The sequence below is a fragment of the Phasianus colchicus genome, chromosome 1, assembly GCF_987193195.1.
Source record: "Phasianus colchicus chromosome 1, bPhaCol1.hap1.1, whole genome shotgun sequence".
Classification (NCBI taxonomy): Eukaryota; Metazoa; Chordata; class Aves; order Galliformes; family Phasianidae; genus Phasianus; species Phasianus colchicus.
Window position 1 is genome coordinate 110547529 of NC_143436.1, and position 17294 is coordinate 110564822.

General features: G+C 43.3%; 1 protein-coding gene across 2 annotated transcripts in view; it reads left to right on the top strand.

Moving 5' to 3' along the window:
- Window positions 1–9604: 9604 nt before the first annotated feature.
- BACE2 (beta-secretase 2) overlaps window positions 9605–17294 on the top strand; it is a 61327-nt gene continuing 53637 nt past the window's right edge. For both annotated transcript variants that reach the window (XR_016459282.1, XM_031612721.2), the window contains exon 1: window positions 9605–10155. Coding sequence is in view for 1 of the 2 variants with exons in the window: in XM_031612721.2 (XP_031468581.2) it covers window positions 9844–10155 (312 nt within the window). In the remaining variant the exon portion in view is untranslated. The remainder of the gene's footprint in view (window positions 10156–17294) is intronic.

Genomic DNA, 17294 nt, shown 5'->3' on the forward strand with positions numbered 1-17294 from the left:
CAGACACACTGGCAAAGGTGACCTAGCAGAAAGCATTCCTGCCAACTTTCTTTCAAATTCAAGGGGTTATTATGAACTATTTAATGCAGAGTCTGCTTATATGTGGTGAATTAACATGCTACATCTCTCATGAATTATATCTACTTATTTATATAGTATAGGAGATGGATAAGGGTATTGCAAATATAAGGTAACATAAAATTTACCTAGTCCTTTTATCTGGTCGAAATATGGAACTTCAGCCTTTCTGAGACCCTGGAAAGATGAGACAGCCATTCTTCAATGCTTTTTCCCTTTGAAACATGTATTCTCATAGAAGTCCAATAAAGGAGATTACCTCCAACACCACATCAACTTTTATTTCATATCTTTTTATTTCTTAAGCAGACTAATAGGATTATCAGTACTATATCCTGGAATTCATATTCAGAAGTAATAGCAACCAAACCTTTGCCATGGAGACAAGAGTACTGTGAGGTTTTTTGTGTGGATCTTCAGAAGGCATTAAAATGCAGTCAATAAACTCATCCAGCAGAGAGGGACAATGAAGCAAAAAGCAATGACATGCCTGTAAGAATCCAGAAGGTCTAGTTGTTCTCTTGCTCTCTCTTAAAGAGAGAAAGAAAGAGAGAAAGAGAGAAAGAAAGAGAGAAAGAGAGAAAGAAAGAGAGAAAGAGAGGGACAGAGAGAGAGAGAGAGAAGGAGGGAAGGAAGGAAGGAGGGAAGGAAGGAAGGAGGGAAGGAAGGAGGGAAGGAGGGAAGGAGGGAAGGAAGGAAAGAAGGAAGGGAGGGAGGGAGGGAGGGAGGGAGGGAGGGAGGGAGAAAGGAAGAAAGAAAGGAAAGATTTATTCATGGGAACGAATTCACACACTCATATCTTCATTGGGCAAGAAGAGTTTTAAAGTTACCATTACCACTTCAGCCCTGTAGGTCTGTGCTGATAGCCTTCTCCTGCTGTTCCTATATATACCTCCTTTTTCCCTCTGAATCATGCCACCGTGCAGATTAATTTCTCCTTGCCCTTTCACAACTCTCCTGTTCTCATCCCCGTGCATAACAAACCAAGCCCTGTGTGGAAGCTGCCTTCCCTTGTTGCATTCTCCTCAGAGGTCTATTGTCACTTGTGCTGTCTCTATTCCCGTATCCAGCACTGCACTGCCCAAGAGCAGTAACTCCAAACAAAGTCTTACTGAGCTCCACTCGAGGAACAAACAGAACTCTCAAGTCTAAAAGTGAAGGCCAATAAAGAGGTAGAACACTTTCAGTGTTAAAAGGGGTCTCTGGAAGAAATTATCTCCTACATCAGTTACTGCTGATATTTTTAGAGGACAATACCTGACCAGCTGGAGAGGAGCTCTGCAGAGAAGAAGCTGGATGGTGGTCAACAGGTTGGCCATTAACCAGCAGCGTGCCCTTGTGGCTAAGAAGGCCAACAGTATCCTGGGATGCATTAAAAAGAATGTGGCCAGCAAGCTGAGGGAGGTGATCCTCTGCCTTTACTCAGCTCTGGTGAGGCCATATAAATGAAATACTATATCTAGTTCTGAGCTCCTCAGATATAAAAAAAGACAGCGACCTCCTAGAAGGAGTACAGTGGAGAACCACAAAAATGATTAAAGGTGTGTAGCATCTCCCATATGAGGAAAGATTGAGAGACCTGGGACTGTTCAGTCTGGAGAAGAGAATGTTAAGACAGGATCTTATCCCTGTTTATAAACATCTAAAGTATGGGAGTCAAGTAGATGGGGTGGACTCTGTTAGATGGCAAAGAGTGACAGAACAAGAGACAGCAGGCACAAACTGGAACATGGGAAGTTCCATACTAACACAAGGAAGAACTTCTTCAGTCAGAGTGACAGAGCACTGGAATAAGCTGCCCACACAGTTGTGGAGTCTTCTATTCTGGAGATATTCAAGATCCTCCAGGATGCTTTTCTGTGTGACCTGCTGTAGGGAACCTGCTTAAGCAGTGGGTTGAACTGGACGATCTCCAAAGACTCCTTTCAACCCCTACAATACTGCGATTCTGTGATTGTCTAATACCTAAGACTATGCCCAGATTTGTTTTTAAGAAAACAATGGCAGATATACTTCACAACTTTCTTTTGATAACTTTTTTATAGTACCCAGGCATTCCAGATCTGCTCTTCACAAAAGAAAAAAAAATCCCCAACTAGACTGTTCTTATTTTTAAGCTACAGAACAATTTGTTTTTCTTCAGTGCATTTCTCAAGAAGGCACTCACACAAAATAGGACAGTTTCTGGCGGATCCGCAGCTCAAAGTTTAGCAAAGTTATAAGCTTCTCTCGCTAGAGATGCTGGGCTTTATCTACTAGATGTCATGCAACAAGCTCCAAGTAATACAATTTTTAATGTCTGTCATAATAATAGTATAAACTATTAAAAATGAAAGAAAAACAAATGAAATAAAATGGCCAGATAATGCCCTTATCAGCAATAAATCAATCTGGCTTACCTCAGTGAGCTCAAAAATTATAAATGAGGAAAGAATCACCAGCAGTTTTTCCAGCTCTTTTTTCAGACTTCTGCCTCTTTTGGCTGTCTGCCTGTGAGAGTCTGTGTCTCTGAAACAGCCTCCCTGATGCATTGTTTCCTGAAAACAAAGAATACAAAAAGGCAAGCATAACTATTCTCATTCATGGATACTTGAAACAAACAGCAAAAGACATAAGTAATGAGAAGGCCTACAAGTCTGTATCTGATGAGAAATAATGAAGTATCTTACAGACAGAGAAAAATTGAAGTGCAAAGGCATGTAACATTTCACACATTAATAATATAATCGTACTTTCTAAGATAATGCATCTTTCTCATTTTTTTAGAGAGGGATAGTGGTGTTTTGCTTTAGAATTTATTTTATCTGGACCATTTCATTTACCATCAATACCGAGCAACTGTAGGACAACAGTTGTTTTTCTGTTTGACTTGTTTAGCCTTATAAGTTCTATCCCGCAGAAAGCCCGGCACTCACCACTAAAACAGTTCATTCTCAGTTTCCAAAACTACGTGTGAGTTTTAAGTATCATTTGAGGCTTATCATTAGCAATAACACTCAAAAGGCTAAATATACCCTCGAACATCATGAACAAGCATTATAGTTGCTGTTGGAGTTGATTCTGTATAACACAATTCCATTTCACCTTTCTCTAGCCCCAGTAAAGCATTTCAGGAGTCTCCAGAGGCCCAGAAGGATAACAATAAGACTTTATTTTACCAAACTCATAGCTGAAAACCTTTCCCAGATGCACTGGATTTTCCCTCTGGCTTAGATGCTACAAATAGTTCAGAGCTTGTGGACTATTTTGCTAGTAACATCTTCATTTTTCATGCAGGTGTTCATCTTTACATGTCTAACTGAAGAACTTTAATCTGTATAAGATACCTTGGAAACAAAGAGCTCAAGTTTAGTATTTTTTTCATCAGAAAGAAATGGGACACAGAGTAGATTATTTAGAACAAGGTCACTTGGAGCAGTGTCATAATTTTATTTTCAGCAGGTTGAAGACTTTACCCATATCCCTGCTACTATTTTGGACAGAAACAATGTAAATTTTGTAAACAAAGCACATTTTTCAAAACTAAAAAGCCAAAGGAAAAAAAAGACTGCATTATAAGACTGCAAATAATCCTTTAGCAAAACTAAAATGATTTAAAAAATAATTAATCGTACTGAATACATACATAGGCTGTCATTCAAAATGTTCTTTCAGCCAAGTGTCACTCAGAAAGTGGATCTGAATTCCATGATTCAGCCTTCAGCATTTCAGATTTCATTCACTGCCCCAGTATATAGAATGGCTTAGGCTGGAGGGTATCTTAAAGATCACCTAGTTTCAACCTCCTGGAATGGGCTGGTAATTTATTGGTCCAGGAGGAGAGGAAAGGAAGGAAGCTCCGTGTCTACATGGCAGTCACTGAGTTGAGGAATATGAGTTAAATAAAGTACAGATCTTTATAGATTATGGCAAAATGCACCTGCCACATCCAGTCTTCAGAGACCATGCCATGGTATGCATCAGAATGATAATGAAAAATGAACTTAAAAAAAAAAAAAGTTGTAAGGACAGGCTGCAGGAACTGATTTTACTGTGCATGCAACCATTTATTGCTTGAACTTTTCAGAATGAATTTGTTATGCAGATTACCACAAAGAAAATAAAGACAGCCAGCAACTTCCCAACTTTAAGTTGGCTGTACAGACAGTATGGTCCATCATAAGATTCCTCTGTGTCTCCAAGGACAGGCATAGATATAGACCCACAGTTGTATTAAATGATAAGCTTATTAAAAAACAGCTTCTGAGCAGGGTGCAGCCAGGATCATGCCTGTAACCTCCTTGTTGAATATCTGGTACACAGATGAATTGGAACAAAACTGTAATCTGTGTATTTATCTCCCCGAAGTGACTAACGCGCTGACTTTCACGGGCACTCTGTGTTCTAACTTCTTCATTTCCCAGTAAACACTGCTGAGGTCTAAAAACTGAAAAGCTTTGACCAAGCTTACTAGTTTCCTGAACATTCAGTAACTAGCAAGTCTTTTTACTCATACCACTAACAACAAATGAATAGTCCACCAATGCCGGGCAAGAGGATTGCAGCCCTCCACAGTTATGAAAAGTATCTGAGTAACCTCAGCAATATGTGCCAGCTGTGAGTGTGGTATTTTTGAAGTGCTGTTAAAGTTCACTGCATGTTTAATTTTTCATAGTTTATAAATTTATAACCATTGCCTATTTGTGGTGTAGGAAGGTCTGGAATCAGAAGGTCGATACTGGATCATTTAAGGACTAACCCACAAATAATTTCTTCCATGGTGCCAGAGGATAGAGTCGAGAGAGCCTGCAGAGGTTTGTGAGGAGAAACAACACTTTTCTGAGAGTCGTCAATGCATTCAACAGGAATTCTGCAGTCTGCCTCTGATGTGGGGCAGAAACTCAAACATCTACCCTCCCGGTTAGCAGTGAGTCACATCAGGCCCACAGTTAGCAAAATTTAGTCTACCAGTGATACACAAGGGACAAAATACAGTACTAATTGTACAAACAGGATTGTAGCATTGGGATGTTTGAGACCCTAATCTTGACTTCTGCTTTTTTGCTGCTGTTTGAGCCTACAGTGTCTGGGCCAGCCAAGCTTTGAGCCACTTAAACCTGCAGCTATGGTTCTGCCTCCCCATTCCTTTATTCCTGGTCCTTTCCACAAAGGAGGGATGGTGGCATATTGGAAGATTCTGCTCTAACTAGAAAACAAGCAGGAAGCAAGATCTTTTTCCACATCTCCAACTTTTGGTTTGTGACACCTTTTCTTCCTGTCAAAGGGATGAGGTGTTGCAGAGAGGAGGGCAGAAGGTCTTGAGGTCCAAGGGAGAAATAAAACATTCTGGGACATAGAGGTTTCTATGGGAGAAAGGGCCTCTAAATGGAGAGGAGATCATGTCCTATGGAATCTTGGTGAGGTCAAGGATCTCGCTCCAGGGAAAAAGATGTAGACTAAGGACCTCGGCACCCTTGTGGGTGACAGCCTCTACCACAAAGCAAAGTCTTAGGATAATTTCTGATCTCATTTCAGCCAGGCTCCAGCAGTGGCAGCAGCAACTAAGAATTGTGTTTTCCTTGATTTGTAATGGAGCTTTGACAGAAGACAGTTGGATCTTCAACATCTCACATGATTCAGCTGTAACCAAAAGGATATATAACCTTTCAAAAATCTATTTGCATAAACACTGATCAAAGATGACACTTCTACTAAGATACTCTACCCACAGTAAAGAGAAAAGACACTAAACATTTCCACCTACATCCCCAACCGCATGTTCTTCAGCCACAAAATTAATTTTGGATTAGTTCTACACACTGTGCTGTCCTTAAACAAGGCTCCAGACTGTCCATGCCCTCATTTGGCACAGGACATGTTACTAGACCTCTAGGAGCATCGCTGGAATAGCTCTCCTGTATGGCACGCCCCTCATCCCAGTTTATTCATTGCCTTGGCAGACATGCAACAGAGCCAAACCATGCTGTCTCCACTGCCGCTCTGCTGCTCAGCTGTTTACTGCTCTGTCATCTGCCAGCAGTGTTTCATTGGACTAGGCACAAAGTATGAAAGAGCTGATGCATGGAGATTGCAAACAGAGAAGACCATTTCCAGTGAGGCCTGACAAGAACAAAATCTCCTCTTTCCTAATGCTATTGAACTCTTCAGATTAACCCTTTGTATGCTGCAAATCCAGCTGGGTTTCTTGCCATACCAGTGTGCAATTAGTGGTAAAGAGCAATCAGTCTTCTTAAAGCTGAAGTATTGATTTCACTAACAGTAGAAACACAGAAAGTAGACAAAGCAATTTTAGAATAGAAGCCTTTATTTTGTGTCCATCTCCCCTTGTTCTTACATAATGATAGCATAGGTCAGCCTGACTTCTTCAGAGGCACAGCTGAGAACTGCTTCAGTTTTAGCAGTCACCTAAAAGCTTCCTGTTTTGGAAAGAGAAGATCTCTTTTTAGACATCCAGAGTTCCTCTGTTCCCATCAGTTCCAGCACTTCTTCTGCATGTTCAACCTTCTTCTCCATTCCTGTTCTCCCTACAGCCTCATTCTAGTATCTACATATAGAAACTGTCCCTCAGACTTAGTTAATAGAGCTCGTCCAGTAGTTACGTGTTTATGGTATGCTGTATTCTCTAAATACTGGTGGAAGGTTATGCTACAGAGACATATGTTGATTGACTTTCAAGTGGCTCACAGTTTAAAGCACCACAATAGGATCAAAGCAGATGAATGCAGACTTGGATCAAAGTCTAGACATACCTGCAAATTTATATGTGAACAAAGGACTTTTTAAAAAGACCTATTCTCACTCCAGTGTTTAAAGATTTTTAACAACTGTTTACTCAAAGAACACATACTTGGAATAACAAAATACAGAGAAAAAAAATCTTCAAATATGCTAGAAAATAAGGAGCCCCGACATCCTTTATTTGCATCTGCTTCCAGCACTTCATTTATTTTGTATATATGGTACATTTTGTGAATGCATTGTGGATGCATTGCATGCAGATGATTTCCTCTCCAAAGAAATGTTTGTGTAGTTGGGCTCAGTTCTCTGGAAGTTTACAATGTCTTCTCCCAAAGTAGCTGTTTACATTACTCTCATAAGATCCCTTTCTGCCATTGTTCAGACATGCTCTAGGTTTGCTCACCTGCATATGGTACAGCTTGAGCCTCATCAGATTCTTCGGTAAATAAAGATGAGCACACACAGAAATCTCACAACAAGTTTTGTGTGAATATGGGTCTGGCTGTGATGATGTGATGGGAGAATGGAAAGGTTACGTGCACACCACTTCACATGCAGCAGCTGTCTGATACGCATGTGCTATGAGACTTGTACATAACTGCAGAAAACAGGACAAAAAAAGTCTGACAAGACAAGTTTTCACTTGCAGACTTAAAGGCTATGCTATATCTTCCATACTTTGACAACTACACACTTCTCTGGCTGGGATCGCTCTCCCCAGAAGTATGGTAATGTATCTTAGCAACAGAGGCGAGGGGGGAAGGCTTACTGTACTGTAAAAGAATTCAAACAAAATGTATATAGCTGCTGACTGTTATAAATACACCCCTACCACTCTGAGGGGGTGTTCAGTTATACTCCTGATTGCTTTCCTTTCTCAGAGGGACACGGGCACTTCTCCAGCTCTCAGCTCACCCACAAAGAGCCTTAACCATCCTTCAGCTGCAGCGCTGACGACACAGGTTGTGCAGCACTGCCTGCCCCTGCTCAGCTCCCCACCCAAAAAGCCATTACAGAGCACCCAGGAGATAACCACTGTTGTGAGCCAAACTGCTGCTCCCGCAGGTGTTTGGTTGCCAGCGTCCAGAGCTGCACTTCCCAGCTCCTCTGCCCCAAGCAGCTCATTGTAGGGCTGCAATATTTCACCATTCCCTTGTCAGGAAAGGAGAAAGCTTCCTGCCACCTAGGAGGTGCAGGGTTTGCATAGTTACACCTATGTGTTTCCAACAAGTAAAATAATGTGAATGCAACCTATATCCTTGCCTTCTACCCAAGTTCTCCATCAGGACAATCTTGCTGCTCAATTCCCACCTCCAGAAAATCAAGGCTGAAAGCACAGAAAAGCATTCCTCCTCCCCATGGATGCCAGGGACTGCACCCACTCTGTGCTGTGATGTGCGAGAAGCACTGAAATGATCTAAGGGAGGGGTTACAAAGTGAGGGGAAGGGCTCCAGGATTTGAATGACAAGCCAAGGTGCTGAAAACATCAATGAAAAAAAGTGAAAGCACCTCTTTTCCTTCAGCGAGAGCAGGTGAGCTTCAATTTTCTTTCAGAGTATCGTCCCCAAGCAACTCTGGCAATACCTATGAGCAACAGCCTCACCTAAGTGCCCTTCCAGCAAAGAGTTTGCTCAGGCTTCCTGGGAGCAAGAACAGACATTGCTTGCTTTGAAGGAAACTTTACTCAATAGCTGTGAAACACCTGGAAATCCTTTGGAGGATTCTTCCCCCTCAGGAACTCCCGCTGCTTGCTATAGGAGATCTCCATGCATGCAATATGGAGCGGGTATATACTCAAGGATAAAACAGGTGGCTGCTGAGGGTTTGCTGAGGACAGCACATCAGAGAATCAGAGAAAATCCCATATTGGAAAGGACCCACGAAGATCACCAAATCCAACACCTGGCTCCACATATGACCACCCGAAATCAAACCCTATGTCTGTGAGTGCTGCCCAAACACTTCCTGAACTCCGGCACTGAGGGCCGTGCCCACAGCCTTGTGCAGCCCGTTCCATGCCCACTGCTGTGTGGTGCAGACCCTTTCCCTCCCCCGACACAGCTCCATGCCGTTCCCTCGGGCCCTGTCGCTGTCACACAGAGCAGAGCTCAGCGCTGCCCCTCCGCTCCCTGTGAGGAGCTGCAGCCGCCATCAGGCCTCCCCTCAGCTCCTCTGCTCTGGGCTGAGCACAGCGAGGGGCCTCAGCCGCTCCTCACACACCTTGCCTCTTCATCAGCTTCACAGCCCTTCTTTGGACACTATCTAATAGCTTTACGTCCTTTTTGCACTGTGGCACCCCGAGGTACACCTGGCTGAGACTGGGCAGGCGTCACTTATCTCCTGCAGAAGAGGTGGGGCAGCTGAGGGGTGCAGAGACCAAAAAAGCACGAGTGACTCGGCTTAGATTGGCCTAACGCCACATCTAAAGGCTTCTGCAGCACCCAGCCTCGCAGTGCCATTACTCCAGAGACGCAGAGGCTAATTTCATCCTAAGTGTTCCCATCCTCTGAAAGGCCACGCTCGACTGCTGTTATTAATTCCGTGCATGATGAAGACATTTAGAGCCTCACAGCCTTTTTAATAAGCGGACGCCAGTCATGCCCCGCTCTTATCACGACGCGCTGTTAATGCAGCGGATGAATTTCCACACACACGGACAGGACACGCGGTCACAGAGAGACGGCGACGGCGACGGCGCGGCCCCGGGGGGGCGGCGGGGATGGCGATCCCACCGCCCCCGCTGCCGTCCCTTCGATGCTCTCGGAAAGTTTCCGCCCCGCCGGCCGGACCGCGCCGACACAACTTTCTCCGCCGCCGCGGGGAGGAGCGCAACTTGTCCTGCCGAGCGCGGGCATCGGGGCCGTGCGGAGGGAACGAGGAGGAGCTCGGCGCGGGGGGAGGGGGGAGATGGAGCCGGGGCGTGGGGAAGCCGCTCCCGCCTTCCTCCTCCTCCTCCTCCTCCAGCCCGGCAGTCAGGCGGCCGCTGCCTCCCGTCCGAGCCGCCGCAGCCGGGACGTGTCGCCGGGATGGCCGCTCCGGCGGCCCCCAGCCTCCTCCTGCTGCTGGCCGGCGCCGCGGGGCTCAGCCGGGCCTTCTTCTCGCTGCCGCTCCGCGTGTCCCAACCCGCCGCTCCCCGCGCCTCGCCGCCCGCCCCGCTGCCGCTGAGACCGGGGAGCGCCGGAGGAGGGCAGAGGGATGCCCAGGACGAAGCGGGCGGCCTGGCTTTGGCCTCCGACCCCGCGGGCAGCCTCAACTTTTTGGCCATGGTGGAGAATCTGCAGGGGGACTCCGGCAGAGGATACTACCTGGAGATGCTGATCGGGACCCCGCCGCAGGCGGTAGGAGAGAGGGGAGGGGGGGGGGGCAGCGGGGAGCCATGTGGGGGAGAGCAAGCATCTCGGCAGCCGGGCTCCGCCGCGCTCGATCCAAAGCAACTTTGTCCCGATGCCGAGCACGGCGCAACTTTGCAGCCGGCTCGGAGGGTCCACTCAGAATCCCCCGCTGAACTGCGTCCCACCACCGCTTCGGCGTGTGGGGAGCGGAGGGAGCCCGAAGTTTCCTCGCGCCCTCCTTCCCCTCCCCGCCTCGCAGCGCCCGAAGTTTTCTCGCGGCCGCGTCACGGGACGGCCGGGCTGCGGCGGGGCTGGAGGATGACTGTCAGCTGAGAGGGGCCGTTTCCTGGCAGCCCGCGGGGCTTCCACCCTTCCCCCCTCCTCCCCGACCCGGAGTTTGCTCTCTGAGGCTGAGCCCTGGTGTTCCCCGTGTACACAAAAATCCCTGTTCTGCTTTGGCTGTTTTCCGTGGCCACGAGGCAGGGAATGCCAGAACGCCCAGCCCGCAGAGGAGGTGTAGATATCACGTTTTTGGGGGCTTCTGTGGGATTTTTTTTTTTTTTACACATGGATGTAACAATACTGATCGCTGTTGCTGTAATTGAAGTGTTTGATGGCGAGCTCAATATTTAGGAATGAGTGTCTCATTTTACAATCTATAAACGGGGTTAAGAAGGAGCTAACCAGGTCTGAGGTACCCAGGTGTGGCCTGGTAGCCACTGAGGACAGAAATAATCCCTCCTCCACAGTGTATGCTGTGTTTTCTATTAGCTCTGAGAGTGTGGCATTGCGTGGTCTTCATTCCTAGGAGGGACGTTCAATATTGTTTTCTGCCAGCATCAAGATATCAGGTTGAATTGGGCTAATAATCCAATTCTGTGTGTCTTAAATTAAAAAATAATTTCAGGCAGAAAGGGTGAGTGCAAAAGATGTCATCTTGCATGTCTAGGAGGATTTTGAAAGAGAAAGAAATGGAAAAGGAAAAATGTGACAGGTTCTTGATAATGTAACTAGAGGTCTGCCCTCAGTATGCCTGGAGACTTCACTTATACTAACAGCCAACTATTACTTGCACTGCATGCCATGCAAACGTGCTTTGCTGATTTTCCACCTGAAAAAACTCTGAGTCCAGTTGCAAAGCTTTCATTGTTTTGAACCAAGTTCTGAGTTCTTCCAAGGTTAATTATTTAAAGGATCTCTCCTGGTGGCTCACACATAATAAATTTTATTCATGTGAGCAGGCCCACCATGGTTGCCGTAACATTATAGATGCGCTTCCAGAATGTCAGACCCCAGCATGTAGTGATGGAGCAGAGTGCAGTTAAAATTTATTTGCTACTTTGGATAGGAATTTGTTATCTTATTCCCTACCTGAAACTGGAAGACTTAAAGACCATGAATGTGCTTGTTGCTTTTCTGCTCTACAGTGAGCAATAGATCTGCTGCAGGACACTTCCACTTGCGTCTCTCACAGTGCTGGCACTGAAAGTGCTGTCTTGGTACTGCCAAGTGCTGGGATCACATCAAACTCCATGGGCAGGCAGTTGCTGGAGTCACAGGGGACCGTGATTGGATAGGAAAGGAGAGATGTTTTAAGTTAATTTAAAGATTCCTCCCAGCCTGACTTTGCCACACGTTGCAAGCTAGAGTATATGCCTTGAATACCTCCTTTCTATGAACCCCTGACATGGGACTTTCCCAAAGCTAATTCCCTTCCCCATTCAGTCCTCTTCTGAGCCAAGACACACGGCACCATTGCTCCAGTGCTTTGCCATGGATGAAGAGGAATCCTGCCAGCAAGGAAGAGCTGTGGAGAAATGAGCAGAATGACCAGGGAGCAAGGCTACTGCTCTGCACAGCATCTCAGTGAGGGGGGGGGAATGCAAACAAGGCAGGAACGTATCAAGACCAGATAGCAGGCTGTGAAAAAAGGCACAAGATTTAATGTTGCAGTTATAAGGCTGCTGGTGCCTGGTAGCTTTGCATTTAGTGTAGAAAGCCTGCTGTGCCAGTATGGGGGTAAACATTAGTTTCACAGGAGACTTTATCACTCTTGAACTTGTATTACTACTTAACTGCATTAGTAGAAATTTTTCTTTTCTAATTTCAGTTCTTGGAAGGAAGCTGCTATGAAAGAACTTATATTTTCAGGTCATTTAAGGCACACAATTTGGCTTTCGTTCCAAGTCTGATTTGTCATACAGCAGATAAACAGTACAGAACTGAGCTTCACAATGGCAGTTCTGAAATACTTGTTCTGCCAATATAAAAATAGAGCAGTTGTGTGAAGTCAATTTTTTTTTTCAAGAGAGAAAATTTGAGTGTAGTCAGCCCAATTTTGTAAAGTATTTGCAGTGAAAGTATTTCTGACCATTTCCAGTTTTACTATATGATACCTGATCATAGCAGATCTTCAGATTAGCTACCAGATCAGCATTAGTTGTCATTACCTGCATTAATTTTCATTAATACACATACATCTCTTCTACAGGATTATGTGAAAGCTGAAAAAGAAAAAAAAAAAAGGTTTTGTAATGTTTTGCATTGAAGAGTGTGATATATTTGTCTCTTGCATCATGAGTGTATAGTCTCCTATGTCTGATGGCTTATGTGCTTTACACCTGCCTGTATAGGTGCACTTTTTCCAATGCTAGATTTAAATATGAAGAGGCAAGAGTCCAATATGAATTGTGTACACTGCTCTTATTTTTTATTTCTTTAAATAATCTGATGGAATTCCTTTGCTTTGCTTTTTATTATCAAAACTCATTCAGGCATTTGTTCACTATATTCTTGATAGTTCTGTTGATATTAATTTTGCTTCTCTTAGAAGCCTTTGACCACTGAAACAGTCAAACTCTGAAAGCACCCCATGTTCTTCACAGCTTTTTTGAAGTCCATCTGGACCATATTAAATCTTAGCAAAGAGAGTACTGTTGTCTTATCTCGCCTGTTATGTTAGTCTTTATTATATGAAGTAGTGGCAGTCCTGTCAGTCTTGCTGTGTTTCCAAATTGTGCTTTTGTTGAAATCATATAAATATTATACCTTCAAATTCGTTGCAAAGGGAGGCTTGGCATGCGCCACTTGAGAGCTCAGAGTCCTGTATCTATGGTTTGATTAGTGGGTATTGAAACCATGGTAGGATCTGATTTGTGCTCTGAATACGCAAACCCTTTCTGAAATTTAAACTTCTCATTCTATGCACAAAGAGGTTTTGTTTATTGTTCCTGCTAATAGCAGTTTGTTCTGTGCAGGAGGTGAGCAAAAAACTCTCCTATAAACTCACTCTGAACTTTGCAGGTTAACATAAACGTTGGGTCCAATGGTCTTTGCTGCAAAACACAAACTTCAATTTCCACATAATCAATGGGAGGTTGCCTTTCATTCAATTTATTCCAGTTATTAAAGAGAAGAAAGATATGTATTAAATATCTCAAGCGTGTCACAGACTTTTATAATTTACAGCTTGAAACTTTGAAGGTGATGAACGCACACATTAGTAATTTCTGAACATGCAACCATTCTTCCTTAATTGTTGATAGCTTTCATTTCATGAGAGTTACAAGGAGTGAATATTGTGAGGAAAGATTCAGCTGCTCTTGTAATTTCATCATTTCAGTACTCTTGCTTTGTTAGGTGATAAGTGCCTGATTTCTGCAGCTGTGTCATTCCTCAAGAAGCTAAGCTTTGTTTTCTTCATTTTGTTTAAAAGAAGTTCACCTTCCTTCTCAATACAAGGAGAAATTTTGAAAATATGATCCTACCAGGTTCAAATACTAGAAGGCAAGCTCCAGCTCAAGTCTCTCATTTCTTTCCCCTTATTTTGTTTTGTAATAGTTACGTGGATCTCAAAAATATATTTTTGAGCTTTTCATGGAAGATGAGAAATGGAATGAAGATGAGTGCTGTAACATACTGAGTATCTTAAGGTGGCAGCACAAAATTCTATTGGATCCCTCTGCTGGAAATACTGTGGAGATGCAGTGTACTGCTGTTATGTGAATTGGGTAGATTCTTTTGTTGCTGTTGAGTACCAGCAAAATAAAAAAGGCAAAGAGCTGAAAGTTACAAGAGACAGGACTGATACTCTGGTATAATGTGTTGGGGTATAATATATTTTTTGCCAAAACCAAAGTAGACAAGAATACCAAATTTTAGGTGACAAAATTGTCCCTTCCTTTACAAATCTGCATTCCAGCACCTCCTTCATACAAAATCAGCCTTTCTAGGTTGACTGCATGGGAATAGTTGAGTCAGTATTATAAAAGCAGCCCAAATCATGAGTTACCCACAATGTAGTGGCCTTAGTATTATATAGCATAGGTAGTACTTTGTAGCAAGGCTTTGCCTTGGTTTATTTTGAGAGGTTCACCATGGCCTGTAATGTCTATGTGCAATGTCACTGAATGGAAGAGGCTAGTTCCTCAGGATGTCCTTAAAGATGGATTCTTTAGCAGGGTGTGTTGTGAGAGGACAAGAGGAAATGGTTTCAAACTGAAAAACAAGGAGAGATTTAGACTGGATATAAGGAAAGGTGTTTTTTTTTTTTTTTCAGTAAGAGTAATGAAGTGCTGGCACAATTTGCCCAGAGAGGTGGTGGATGCCCTATCCCTGGAGACACTCAAGGTCAGGCTGGATAGGGCTCTGAGCAACCTGACGTAGCTGTAGGTGTCCCAGTTCATTGCAGGGAAGTTAGACCAGATGGCCTTTAAAGGACCCTTCCAGCTGAAATGATTCTATGTGCCAGCACAAGTGGGTTGGATTAGAGCCCCACCTGCTTCTTCCAGGACTTCTCTGAAAGGCACTTAACACTCAGAGCAATGCTAGAATATGTTATCCAGCGTCCCTGGTCATAGCAAACACAGTTGCTGTTTCTGGTGAGCTGGGGCAGAAGGGTGGCTGTGAAGATCAGTGACGTGGCAGAAAGTGGCAGGTTCATGCTTTTTACTGCCTCAAGCGTTTCATCCCCTACCAAAGCAAAAGCATCAAGTTAAATTTAGAAAGAATAAACAAGAGTGTGTACAAATAACAATGTTGCCTATTATGAAGAAGTGAATCAGTTGGGATTTAGAGCAGGAGTGATACAAAAAAAAAAAGGAAAAAAGCCAGTGGACAAAAGAAAACCCATGTGGAATTTGGGTTTATTAAGGGAGGAATATATATATATTAAGCTCCAACCAGAGGTTTCTGAGCTCTAGGGATAGTATCTGGCAAGATCAATTTAAAAATGACTGTGTTGTGCAGTGGTCTTTCATTTTTTAAAGGGAACTCATGACTTTGACTCTTTGTGAACATGTTAGCTGCTGTGTTTGGTGTCCGTGTTTTATTACCTTAGAAAATGTCTCAGTTACTGTAGGTGAAGTTGTGAACCAAAATGTTATCTGGTCGTTGCCAAGTATAAGTACATTTGAAAAAAGAAACTGAGATAGTTACATAGCCTTGCATATATGCTTCTCCAGTCTGAATCAAACATTCTTCTCTCCCTTTTCTAACTTGTTGTAAAATATAGAATTGATCAGAATTTATGTTAATAAGTGAAGGAACGTGTTACTTTAATTTATGCTCAGATTAGAGCTTGAAATCAGGTATTCAAAGTAAGAGGTAGTATTGAGCTGCCTGAGAAAAAGGAATTTTTTTTCCCTACCATTGATGGAACTGTCATACATCCTACTACTTTTTAGCCTCATTTTGCTATGTAAATGTGAGCTTGTGAAGCAAATGGTATGCATATTGTACAGATACCAGACTGCTATAGAAATAAAGAGTTTTAAATTTGAATCTGTATCTGTTAGCTCAGCATCCTTCAAAGCACTTAAATAGCGCAGGACTAAAATCTATTTTATTTGCAGCATTTTGCACATGAAACCTCTAGTTTTAAAATTGTACGTTAGCCAAATATCTGTCTCCTTTTTTTTTCTGCGTTTTTCTACATCACAGACACTCATGAGAGGAAACTTTGGCCAGTTGGACCTCTCACTGCTACTTTATGAGGAGCATTGTGGGACTGATGTTCTGGATCCTATTTTTTATTTTTTTTATTTTTTATAAGAGACCTCCTCTGTGGAATACAGTGGAGAGAGAATTTGAGGAAAATAAGTGAGCTGGAAAAAATCTTAAACAAGTGAAAATTAGAATTCATGGAATACAATTAATGTGTCATAATTAAGAGGCTCTTGAAAAGAATCTATTAAGACAGTAATTGCACTCTACAATCCTGTTACTGCTTACTAGTAATTTTAAATAATGAAAAGTAAATTACTTGTAGATTTTTGTCGTCTTTGCTCAGCTTGTGTGTACTAAAATTAGTTGGTGTTATTTAGCTTTATGTTTGGTATATTTTTACTCCTAGTTACTAGCAAAAACTGCTGTTAAGTTACACTACGTGCATTTGGAGAAAGTGTCTTGATTGATAGTCCAGTTTTAATTTAAAGAGGAAAGTTATTTATGCTGCAGTAATACTTGGGAAGCTCCTATTTAAAGACACCCATCGGTTCCTAGGGATCTGTAACTGCTTTGCCAGCAGTGCTTTTTCCCATTAGGATTTTCTTTTTGGAAGAAAAAGCCAACTCAGGAGCCAAGAGTAACCTTTGCACTTGAGGGCCGGAACATAAACCTTCTCTCATGAAAGGCCAGCTCCTGCCATTTGACAGGGAAAAAGTAATCAGGTTGTTTTGGCAGCTCTCTCTTAGGTAATTCCTTCTGATATTTGTTTGTGGATCTGCCTTGTGAGCAGGCTGCAGGCAGTGCCTCAGGGCCTGCTGTGCAGTGAAGCCTACCTTCAGCATTGCAGCAAGGCCAAGTGTGAAGGTTTTCTCCCCACCTAGGCTCTTCTTTCTTGTTTTGCTGCCACACCATACCTCGCTTTGTTTCTTGCTTCATGCCAGAAGGTCAGCCTATGGGCTGTATGGGGCTTTTAAGGAATCAAAAGGGTTACCTAAAAGGCAGTCATATGGAAGGGTGGTTCCAGTCTCCCTGTGTTCCCTGAAGTCATTTTATTTGGTATGAGGAAAGAAAATGCACAGTTCAGCTGCAGATTTGTTTTTCTAAATTGCAACTTCGACTGTGAAATCTTGAGGGGGAGGTTTTTATTCCTCTCTCTTTTTTTCTACTTAATTAGAATCATAACTTCGAGAATTCAACAA